This window comes from Netta rufina, assembly GCF_964035555.1.
Source record: "Netta rufina genome assembly, chromosome: 14".
Classification (NCBI taxonomy): domain Eukaryota; kingdom Metazoa; phylum Chordata; class Aves; order Anseriformes; family Anatidae; genus Netta; species Netta rufina.
In genome coordinates, this window is record NC_140137.1 from 6,254,002 (window position 1) to 6,266,624 (window position 12,623).

Here is a 12,623-nt window from a genome sequence, read left to right on the forward strand (position 1 = left end):
TATAACAGATGTAGAAAGGCATTCCCAAGGTGGCAAATCAGCTAGCTTTGTCACTCTGTACTCAATATTCCAGTTGTATTTCTAGTGATATTTTTCATACCTTTCAAAGTAACAATATGACACAGGCGATTCACTCCAATACTGTGGAGGGGGGGAATCTTGGTGGTGCTGCAGCACTTAAGACTAAGTGAATTAATCAACGTATGACAAAGCAGAAAAGTGTTTGTTACAGCCTGGGATTCAAATCTACAGATCAAAGCCCATGTTTTTGCAGAAATTATGGGACTAGCACCATCTTCAAGGCTTGTCATACTAGGACTTTCTTTAATTGCATGAGTTATTAAGGCTGAGTGAAATTCCAAATATATGTATGTACCTTTGATGAAGAAAAAATAAATTGCAAATATCATTTTTGTTGTACTGCAGGTATGCTTTTAACTACTGTGGAGTTTTTTATGCAGTTGTACAATGTAAGGGTTTTCTCATCCTGAGACAGGTGTTGATGAGGTTGCAGCTTTGGTTTTTCACATCTGTAAGTGCAGGGTATCATGCAAGGCAGAAGGTATTTTTGCAAGTCATTAAATGGCTAGAAGCTTTTGCTCAGTTGTTATTTCTAAGGAATCTTTTTTTTTTTTTTTTTTTTTTTTTTTTTTTATAGCTACAAATGAAGTTGGAAATAAGCTGGAGAAAAGCTGTACTGCAACCTGTCTCTTTCTTGCTTGGAAATTCTGCTAAGAGGTTTTATGATCTCTTTGCACCAATCCTGCAGCAAAGAGGAAGCAGCAAATAATGATTTCCCATTTTAGTTCACCTACTTAAGCTCTAATGAAAGGTTTGATGATTAAGTGTGTTGGGTTTATTTTGGTTGTTTTTTTCCTCATAAGATTAAACCTTACTTTAATAAGCAATTCCCTTTACATCAGTAAGACTACTCACGTGAGTAACCAATTGCAGAATTTGCCTGTAGTACTGTGATTGCCTAGGGGCAAGTACAAGCAAGTTGCAATTAAAGTTACAGAAGGAAAAGGAGGTCTGACCTTTTCTTTCTTTCTTTTTCTTTTTTTTTTTAATGTTAAAGTATGCCTACTGTTTCATTGACAAATGACAATGGCTTTTGCATTCTGGGGTGCAAGCAGCAGCAGAACAAAACTGCTTTTATTTTAAAAGAAAGAAAAACTACATGCTAAAACTCCTTTGTAAAAGGTAGAAAGAGGTGGACCTCCAATGAGGGGTTTTAACTTCAAGGCACCTTAGGCTGTCTTTACGTGCATCATATTAGTGGAAAATTCCTTCAATTCATTTAAGAAGATAAACAGTTGTAACTTTCACGTTCAGTTGATGTGACATCAATGACTGGCTGGGACTGCCAGCATTCCAAAAGGATATCGTCCTCATCTGCAGCCACTCAGGGCCATGGGGTGGAGCCTGCAGTACAAGCCAAAACATTTACAGGTGCATAAGTAGGTAGGGAAGGGCATAGGTGATGCACCTGTGTCAGGAAAGGAGAACTAGCACAGGTGTGTCATAACTTATCAGCTGCCTGTGTTAGAGCATGAGCTCCTTCGATCCACAGACGCACTCTCCACCGCGCTGCAGCCCACAATTTCCAAATATTGGTCAAGAACCTCCAGAGATGAATATCTACTATGAGAACTTTTTCCATCCACAGAATATCCCTAGTCCACAGCGACCAAGCACTTTTGAGACAACGGACTACAACGCAACTCCCAATCCTTACCTCTGGCTAAATGGACCTTCCATTACTCCACCACCATACCTGCCTGGATCCAATGCCAGTCCTTTCATTCCTCAGTCTTACGGGATGCAACGGCAGCTCTTGCCTAATATGCACGGCTTGGGAGGAACCGACCTCGGCTGGCTTCCTCTCCCATCCCAAGAAGAGCTCATGAAGTTGGTTAGACCACCTTATTCCTACTCTGCACTTATTGCCATGGCTATCCATGGAGCACCAGAAAAGAGGCTGACTCTCAGCCAAATCTACCAGTACGTGGCTGACAACTTCCCATTTTATAACAAAAGCAAAGCTGGCTGGCAGAACTCCATTCGGCACAACTTGTCTCTCAATGATTGCTTCAAGAAGGTGCCCAGAGATGAAGATGATCCAGGTACAGTTCCCCCTGTTTGTTTGTTTGTTTTCCCCTCCAAACTTGATTAATTTAAAAATGAAAATTTTCCACTTAAAAAAAAAAAAAAATACTTACAATTACAATGTGAAATAAATCATAAAGAGACCCAATAGCCTAGATTTGGGGTATATATTCAGTAAGTTCTCTGTTTTCATGGGGTTGTATTAGAAGGCAACTATGCATAGCTGAATTCTGAATCAATGTTGCTACTAAATCTCTGCAGGGAAGGGGATTCTTTATCTCTCCAAGCCTCCTGAGAACTGATCAATGTGCAGAGCATGCAGTTGAGCAAGCATAGGAGCAGACTGAGCAAGTCACATCAGAAAAAAACATTTGGTGTAACACATCTGACTTATATCAAGCTTAACCGAGAACTAATGAAAAGAGGATAAAGAAAATTCAGATTGGTTAAAGAAATCCAGTGGCTTTAGGGAGTCAACAATAATTCTCTTGAGGAGAGCAGCCTGCTTTTGTTTTGTTCACTTCAAATAGTGTTTTGCTTGGAATCACACTTGGCTGATATGTTGTCAGATTGTTCCTTTATTTATTGTTTTCTATCCATAGCTGTTGAGAACCACTGGGAACATTTAAAAGTCGTTCAGTTATGCTGCCTGAGAGAGTCAAAGATCTGGTTCTAGCTTGTTAGTGACTTAGTCTACCACACTGAACCTGGAGGAGCAACCCATTATGGGATTTGATTACTCTGTACTGTAAATGTAGAGGACAGCTATACACTGAAAACCTCATTCTCACACTGAGACAAACAAAAAGTGGGGAAAAAAAAAAAAAGCCCTCTTAGTGGTTCCACTTGTAGTTTTTGCTGTGTGGGAAAGGGCTACAGGACACAGGCGAAACACTTTACACCATTTTTTTCCCCCCTGAATTTAAGAGACTTCTGCTTTTTGTGGTTACATATGCGTATTTTTTGTTCAAGTAATTTTTCTGTTTCTGTGAGAGAAACATTGAAAAGTCGAAGAAAACTGCTCTTTGCGATCTATGTGTTTATTTTAAAACTAAAAATGTGCATTTGTCCCCCCTTGACAGGAAAAGGGAATTACTGGACTCTGGACCCGAACTGTGAAAAGATGTTTGACAATGGAAACTTCCGCAGAAAGAGAAAAAGGAAGTCTGACATTGGGGCTAGCGCTGCTTCTCTTGCATCTGAGAAATCCGAGGATAGTGCCCTGACTGGCAGCCCCAAAGCTGTAGAGCATCAGGATATCTTGGAAAACTCCTCACCTGGGACTGACAATTCACCTGATAAAGGATCTCCACCTCCATCTTCCAGCAGTCCGTGCCTTAGTAACTTCCTTTCTAGTATGACTGCCTATGTCAATGGCTCTAACTCAGTGGGCCGCTCAGTGCCATTGGGACTTAACGCTGAACCCATTGACAAAATGGGACAGAACGTGGTAGGCTTTAACTCCTACTCTCCGCTCTCTAATATAGCCAGTCATGGTGTGGGAGAGTGGTCCAATTCTATGCCTTCTAGTCACCTTGGCTATAGTAACTCAGTGCTCAACCAGTTTAACACCCATTTTTACAGCAGTATCAGCACAAATAACACGCTGTTTCCTAGGGAGGGAACAGAGGTTTAAATAAGACATCAAAATATAGCTGTTTATGAGAGGAAATGATCTGTGAGTGGATAAGTGTTAGCCTGTTGTCTCTATATTGCATCCTACTTTCTGACATCCCCAAACTTTTTACCCATCATACTTATTCAGATCCCAAGCACTCCACATTCGGCAGCTTCCCATAAAAAAGCAGGGATCAAAACAGCAGCAATAATGAAGAGGTTATATGGGAGACCATGCTTGCACTGCTGCCAACCATGGTCCTCTATGGACATCCTTGAAAGGAGTTACTGTTTACCTTAGGCAGGAAACATTTTCAGGCATAGTACTAATAATGCTGCGATGCTTTTAAAGCACTAACATAAATGTAGCTATATCTGTAGATTACTTCTCACTGATATAGTCCATCTGTACTAAATGCATTTGGCAAGTTCTTATTTCGACAAAGCTATTCTGAGACACTGAAGGATCTATAGCCAAAACTAGTATACAGTGAGTAACAACCAACACTTGAAGGGTGAGTGCTCTTTCTGGGTTTCTCTAATACTAGTGCATGCATTGGCTAAACTCTCATCCCCTTTCACTGCCAAGGGGAATATGGCTGTGAAGCAGGCTAGTGTCATGGACACAATGTTCATTTTGAAACTGAAGGGAAGCATAACAAAATATAATGGAGTTGTCTTCTGCTGGTGCAATCAGATATTCATGTTTTAAAGTAGAAGTACAGGGTCAAATTTTGTTTGCCTTACCCATACAAATCTATTCACATAAGGAAATCAGGATCTGCCTGTATTTTTAATACATGTTCTCTTAGAAGAAAGGATATTTGTTCTATTTTCAAGTTCTACATAAATCATTTCTACTAAGAAAAGAATTTGAATGTGGTGTGAAGGTTGGGGCGGGGAGCAGGGTGGAGAAATGGGAGACAGAAAGGTTAACTGTCTCGGAGCTTCAATTCCAAAATCTGTATCATCAGAAGAATTGGCTATAGGTAGTGAAAAAAGACCCTGTACTATATTTTTTGTCTTTTTGTAAAAGTCTGTGCAATTGTCTTGTTATTGTGTAAATATTAGGAATAATGTTGTTTGTTTGTTTTACATTCTACTGTTTGTTTGTTTTACATTCTACTGTAGCCACAAACAAAATTTCAAAACATGTATTTTTTTTTTCAAACCAAGAGTTGAATCAAGTTCCACGTTTATGCAGAGTAACATCTCAGAATGTAGAGCCTGCAGCGTGCATAGACGCTGAGCTTAACTGTGGTTTAACTGTTCATAGCTGTGCACTGACCAGACTTCCAGAATGATGGAAAACATACTAATGCATTGTAATAGATACTGTTATGTCTTGATTTTTTTTTTTTTTTAAACTATACGTGGATACAGTTTTGTTACAGGCAACCCTGGAAGCATTTTTAATAAAGAATTTGTATAGAAGAGAGTGTGTGTGTGTGTACTATACTTCGTATGCCTTTAAAAACCTCCTTAATAGTTCTTGTGCAGTTTGCCCGAGGAAAACACAGTATAATATTCAAATAAGGTCAGAGAGTGAGATAGTATGTCTATGCAATCAAAATTTTCATGCCCAAGGAATGTAATTGCTGCTATTATGCAAAATACAATCACTAAATAAAAATCACCATTATGATTTCCCTGTTGGAAAGTGGTGCCAGTCATTTAAAATTTAAGAAACCAGGCTAAATTTTCACATGCTAGTTGGCCAAAATATGACTGCAATCTTTCCTACATTCTAAATTATTATTTTATTTTTTATTTTTACTATGGAAGCTGCTATGACTATTCACAGTTTTTGTATTCAGTATGATAAGTTCTCATAGAAGGTGAAACCTCCTTCCACTTCTAACATTGGTGCTTAATAAAAAATAAAATGACCTTCTGGTGGTGTCCTTCTTCTATGGTTGTAAGTTTCTCTGAAGTCAGGTGTGTACGGAGACCTGAGCTGCAGTCTCCACCCTCAGAATTTTACAGCCTTTCCAAGAATCCCAGCCCAGAAGGCAGGCCACAATATGCCCTGCAAGTCAGCAGCTGACAGCATTTGTTGTGCAGAGATTTGCTCATATGATAACTCAGAAATTCATAAAGTCTATGATTCAGCAAATATACAACAAAATACCTAGAAATGTAGCTCCTGTGGAGTATACTATTCACAAAACTGAGAGGAAAATGATTTCTTAGTGCTGAAATGGAAAATGTTCCATTGTGAACTTACAGGGAAAGAGAGGGAAAAATAAAATGATAATTATACTAAGGAGAATGACACTGCTGAACAATAGCAGACAGAAGGAAGCAACTCCTTTGTCACTGAGTTTTGACTTTTTGTTCTCAAAGGACAAGAGTTTGTGCCTGATTGCTTCCCACATGCTATTAATCAAATTACACTTTTGTCCTATAGGTAATGAGGAAGTGCTTCCAACACACCAGTTCTTCATAGGCACAGGTATGTTTCCAGCAGGTGCCCTGACCGCAGGGGTTAGTTAGCTCCCCTGTGGCTCTCTAGCTGGCTTGGCACACATAAACTATGTCGATGAACCTGCTGTTCAATGAGGAGGATAAAGATGTCTGCATAGGATGCTTGAACAATTGCTCCTATAAAGAGAAATGCTTTGCAACAAGCCAAGATAATTTACAAGTAGTTTCTTTATTTTTATTTTTTCTTTTCAGAGGGAATTGACATTGATAACTGATACATTCCTGCAGCTACTGCACATCAGTCTAGGACCTGCAAGGGAACTATCAACTATGCTTCTGTGAGTGGCCCCACTGCTCTGTTGTAGGTAATGCTCCTATTCATGTACTTTGCCAGTATGGTAAATACATGGGTGTTGGAATGAAAAGTATCTTTTCTGTTGTTGGTGGATGTGTCTGTTTGTCTGTTTATTAAGTGTTTTTTGTTTGTTTGTTTGTCGGTTTTTGTTTTTGTTTTTTGGCTTTGTTGTTAACTATGCTATTAAAAAAAAAAAAAAAACACCACTAATCTAGGAGCTGTATCTGCTATATACATGTACTTTAAACACTACTGATCTTTACAGAACTATAGTCTAGTTTACAAACGTTTAATGATCAGTGCTGCTTGAAAAGAGAATCAGAGCTCCAACAATTCTCATTAGTTCTGTCTGTGAAGATTCTTATTGATTGTCACTTAGTGTGTTTTGTTTTGAGAGGCAGCTTTCTTCAGACACCACTGTGGTTACTGTGCTCCATGACTCTGCAGTTATTTGTTCCGGGTTTACATGTAAAGTTAGATGTTAAAGGCTATTCCCGTCTCACCAAAAACATGACCAGCAGTAAAGTGATTAGAATAGGCTACTACTTGCCCTTCCTCTGCCATAATAAATCTTCGGCAAAGATTAGAAGCCTCCAGTGGCAGACAGCATGTGTTGAGTAATGAGAAATGAGTAATGAGTTCCTTAATATGTTTGAGGTATACCAAAGATTAGCTACTGAATCCCTGGGGCAGCTTCACTGTTACTGACCTCAGCAGAAACACATTCCCTGGTTTCTTATCCCACAGTTTACTGGTTCTGTGTCCTGCAGCTGCAGCAGGTGAATCTGTGACTCTTTAGCACTGGCTCTAGTACTAGTTCTAAACTTTCTATCTTTTCATTGTAGGTTTGAGACCAAATCACGTTAAAGATTTGAGATTTCACAGCAGAGGTCTGGACAGCCAGCTGTCCCATCTACCACAGACAGGCACAGATTCTTCACCTTGTCATGGGTTCAACCACAAACCCTAAAGTCCTGCAATACAAGATGCTTCCACAGCTGAGAATATGGAGCGCTCGAGGTCCTTCATGCCCCAGAACTCCAGGTAGAGCCCCACCTACACAGTGTATGCAGCAGACAAAATGTTTTGTGTGGCAAAATCAAGCCACAGTAATGCAAATGAGAGGCTCACTCATCTGCCAAATCCAAACCAGGTCATTGATCAGATAATCAGGTAGCTGTGGACAGCTTAGGGAAGGAGACTCCTGAGGACAGAAGAGCAACATTAGATGCAAGTTTGCACTAATGATGAGGGTATAGTGGAAAGCTGTTAGCGGTATGAGCAGCCAAATCTGTTGTTTCTGTCAACATGTAGGAAATGTGATTAATCTTCATGGCAATTTATTTTGTACTTCATATTTGTTTTAAGGGCTGAGCTTATTGTGGAACTTTCAGCTGGATTAGGCAAAATAGTGAAAGATCACTCTATACTGGCATTTACTTTATTAATGGTAATGTTTTGCATAGATGATGAATGTGGAGTTTAATATTCAGTTTGAAGCAACTGCTAGCACACAGGCTCTTCTGGCTGCATGTGAACTTTCAGCCACTCATCAGCCCTTCCTGTAGGTGCCTTTCATCTGCTGGTAACTGTGTCTACACAAATGCTTAGGTAATTATTCCTTCCTTTGGTTCAGTCAAAATTAACCAGGCTTGAGAAGAATACTACTAATAATTCGTAGAATCATAGGCTGGTTTTGGTTGGAAGGAACCCTAAAGATCATCTAGTTCTACACACACACACACCATGGGCAGGGACACCTCCCCCAGGCCAGGCTGCCCAAGGCCCCATCCAACCTGGCCTTGTGCACTGCCAGGGATGGGGCATCCACTGCTTCTCTGGGCAGCCTGGGCCAAGGCCTCACTGCCCTCTGAGTGAATAATTTCTTCTTTAAACCTAATCTAATACTTCCCTCTTTCAAAGTCACTACCCCTTGTCCCATCACTACATGCTCTTGTAAAAAGTCCCTCCCCCTATAGGCCCCCCCTTCAGGTACTGGAAGGACACTGTAAGGTCTCCCTGGAGCCTTTTCTCCTCCAGGCTGAATGACCCCAACTCCCTCAGCCTGTCTTCACAGATGAGGTGCTCCAGCCCTCCAGTCGTCCTCATGACCCTTCTCTGGACTCACTCCAACAGGTCCATAATTGGACCATTAACCTAAATAACTCGTGCTGCAATAGGTTTGAGGTGATTATGATGAGAGAATTTAGCAGGCAGATGCATCGTATTTGTGACTGACTGCAGGGCTTGTGTATTGAACCTTTCTTGTTTCATCAGTGGCAAGTGAAAGCCAGTTCACACTGCCCTATTCTGTACGAGAGGGGAAAATTTTGGTATGACAATTGCTAACCATGACTGCTTTCTGTAAATAATGGGAGACTTCTAAAGCACACATCAAAAAAATAATAAATAAAAAAAGCTGAAATGCTACAGCCTAGTGAGCACTCTTTCAATGCTTGGTAAACAATTATCAAGACAAATGTCTGGTTACTGTTTACCTAGTTTTCCAAATGTAGTATGGCTTCTTAGTTCTTTGATCATGTATCAAAAATAGTAGAAAAAGAAACTGCAGGACACTCCACAAAATATCATTAATTTTTTTTGCAAATACCTTATGTTTCACTTATGCCTGTCTTATAAAACAAGCATTTAAGACTGTACTATTCTTACAAAGTAGAAGAAAAGCTAGACCAGCTTAAGAAAATGTCTATTTCCAAAAGCCTTACAGATTTGTATATAACTCTAGGAGTCGGAAACGACTCGGGACATTTCAATATTGCTAAACAAAAGAGAAATTAAATGCTACTCCTTGTTCCCAGATGACACCAAGAGGTGATGTGTGGGTATCTATCTGTAAAGGAAAGTCAAATTCCAGTGCTGCCAGTATTTACTTCTCCAGCAAACAGCAGTGGGGACTTTGCCAGATATATTCTGAATTACAATGAACAAACCGTTTTCTCATGGTGGAAGAATTATGAAATTCTTCACTGTTTAGTAGTTTAGTCAATAGCTTCTTTGTTGCTTCATGAGAAAACATTCCCAGGTGAGTAAAACTTCTTCCCAGTAGCATTGCCAATTCATGACACTGCCAGCTAATAGCACTTCACAGCAATCCTTACAACTCTTTCCAGTGGAACTTGGAGGCAGCTGACCCAAAGCTATGCGATTTTTTGCCTAAGTCTCCACATCTCAAGATCTGTAAAGTCTGAACAAGAGCATGCTGTTTGCTGCTAGTAACATTTAGCTTCCTCAGATTTAAGTGCAGACAACTGCAAGACAGTACTGCTCTAGTCCTGGCAGTACTACTGCTAAGTACGTCACAGCTGGTACTTGTCCTGTGCTAGAAGCCTGCAGGGCTGTGAGTACCTGGGCAGAAAGACACTTAAGTTTTTCTTATTTATGTTGTAGACCTATTTGAAAGGTGATAAGGACTTTCATCTGCCCAAAGAAACTTTCCTGAGTGGACTTGCACAATAAACGGTCACCTGATACTATTAATTTACAGAATACCTCTCCAAAAACAATTTTTCCATGTCTTGTCCTTGCTGAACTGCAATACCAATTATGCTTTACTCCTCAACTTGTTTTTGAGCCTTTTTAAATCCTAAAATATTCCTTTCAAAATCTCTTTGCAGTAAACTGTGGTTATAGTCCTGTGCAGATTTCCAGCTTGTGGTATCTGTTGTTCTTTAGGAAGCAAGACAGCCAATCACGCAAACTCTGGAAGTAGGCAGTCCTCATTTCTGACCTGCATGTTACTCATTCCCTATTCAAGTTAGTTGTAAAAAGCTATTATTTGTTCCTTTGAAAATGTTCCTTTGAATTTGTTCCTGAAATGATCTCTCTCATGGCGTAGCCTTGCAAAGTAGCAAGAACCTCTACTTAAACAGAGGCAGAGGAAAATGGAAACAGAGGCATTGAAATGGAAACTAGAGAACTCGGCTCCTTGTTGGTTTAAACCAATACTTACTGCTACACCTCATCCTGCAAAGTAAACCAAAAACCCCTCTAGATGCTCTTTGGCTTCAGATGGCCTCTGCACATACCCAGTAGTTTCCTGGATTTGGGTCTAAGGAAGCGATTAATTACTGGATTATTTTTTTTCCTGATTTTTCTTTGCCAAGGACACTTTTATATACCACTCTATGATGCTTCCCCAGTCACTGGTTTTCTTCTCTACGCAGAGTGAGAAACAGTGTTTTTTTTGTCAGAAATGGCCTTCATATGAGCAAAAAATGAACCTGTTGCCTACTAAGTCCTTACCAAAATCAAGTTGGAAATGGTACACAGAAACCAGAAACTTCATTTTCTGTTTGTACTGGTGATACCTAAATGAATGGAGAGATGAAGAATCTTTACGGGTCTCTAAAGCACTTGAAGGGTTTGGGTATTTGTACCAGAGTGTGTTCATAATCCTGTTTTATGTTATTAAGATCTTATTTTCAACATCTTTTGCCTCTCCTTCTGCTCTTACACCAGCAGTTTTATAGCTTTTCAGCTCACTATTTTATGCCTTCCTAACAGCTGATGTTAGGAATTTGATATGCTTAACATGCCCAACAAATCAAGCAGGCTGTAATTTGTAGTAAACTGCTGTAATTTAAAGTAGTAGCACAAAAATCAAGCCAGAGTTGATCTGGTCTTTTGTCCTTTTTTTTAAAAAAAATAGTATATATATATATATAAAACCCAGTTCTTTAACCTGTTATCATCACTGGCACAATCAACAACACAGCTGAATAGCATGAGACTGAGTCAATTTTTAAGATCAGCACATGAGTAAATACAAACACACTAGGAAATAAAAATACAGTTGACAACATGCTAAATTACATTAGAATCTTTCTGGTTCATGCAGTGATTGTTATGCTTTTTCCAAAATAATTTGTATGTTCCTCCCATCTCCTCCTCTAATTGTTCTCCTTCTCTTACTGTTTATTTTTTGTCTAAGGTTTAGCATAGGATGGAAGACAGGTGCTAACCTACTCATCTTAACTGAAAGCAGCAAAGTAGTTGCTGACTCCTAAGTGGCATATAGGAAATGAGTGCTTTCTGTCCTGCACCACAGTCATAACTTCACTGCTAGAACAGATGTACCTGTGTTACTTTCAGTCTCATGGATACACATTTCTTGGACAGCCACAGTAAAGGAGCTATTATGTGTACTGTGCTTTTCTGAGTCAAAAAGGTTGGTGTGAGGAGGCAGTAGTGTAATCCTAAACTACTAGACTGCCATGTAATTAATATCCTTACCATTTTGGTCTCAGTTAAAACTTCACAATCCATATAGTAGTATTCCCTAAACTGTTCTTGCCATATTTTAATTTACCTAATTGCATTCTAGCTCTCTAGACAGGTTTCCACATTTAAACTGGGGAGATATGCTCATTAATATCATGTCCTTAATATGTAATGTGGCATTGTCTTCACCTGTTGAGCAGCCATTTCAGAATGCAGATGCAGTGCAGTCCAGTGGCAGATAAAGTGATGAGTGTGAATGATTTATGTGCTGCTATGGGCACACAGGAATGCCATAGTAGGCTGAACAGATCAGACTGAAACAGATGAGACCTACATTTAGGTGGGCAGCACATTCACACGGCAGCCAGAGCCGGAAGTCACAAAGGAAGGTAGAGGAGACAATGCAAAATCAGCTACCTCAGCTCATAGAGCTGGGAGGCTAGGAAATTCTACATTTGTGCGTTTTGCTCATAGCCAAAAAAATAAATAAATAAAATAAAAAATAAAAATTGATAAGTTATTTATTTAAGTGTAAGCAGGGTGCATTTTTATATGGAAATGGTTACCAAAACAAATGGTGGAGTCTGTCTGCTGCAGTTTCTTAATACTGCAGGCAGGCCTTTGTTCCTGCTAAATATTTTAGAGGCAACTGGAAGGAAGCATTCTAACCCTAGGATGACAGAAACTTTCTGCACTTAACATCATTTTGTTGTTTGTTTTTTAATATGCTTTCACTGTGGAATACATGAGACACGACAAAGCCTCTCAGCAATATCCTTCAAATGTTAGACATCATTAGGTTAGGAATCTGCCCCCAGACTGTTACTACTGCTCCCATTTAATCCTTTCCAGCCCCAAATCTCTCCTGCCACTT

General features: G+C 39.6%; 1 protein-coding gene across 1 annotated transcript; it reads left to right on the plus strand.

The window, feature by feature from the left end:
• Positions 1-1,483: 1,483 nt before the first annotated feature.
• On the plus strand, positions 1,484-3,745 carry FOXI1 (forkhead box I1; the record flags this gene model as incomplete). Its single annotated transcript, XM_084295162.1, is given in 4 exon segments — positions 1,484-1,525; positions 1,529-1,546; positions 1,550-2,126; positions 3,192-3,745. Coding segments are annotated over 4 exon segments (1,191 nt in total).
• Positions 3,746-12,623: the final 8,878 nt, after the last annotated feature.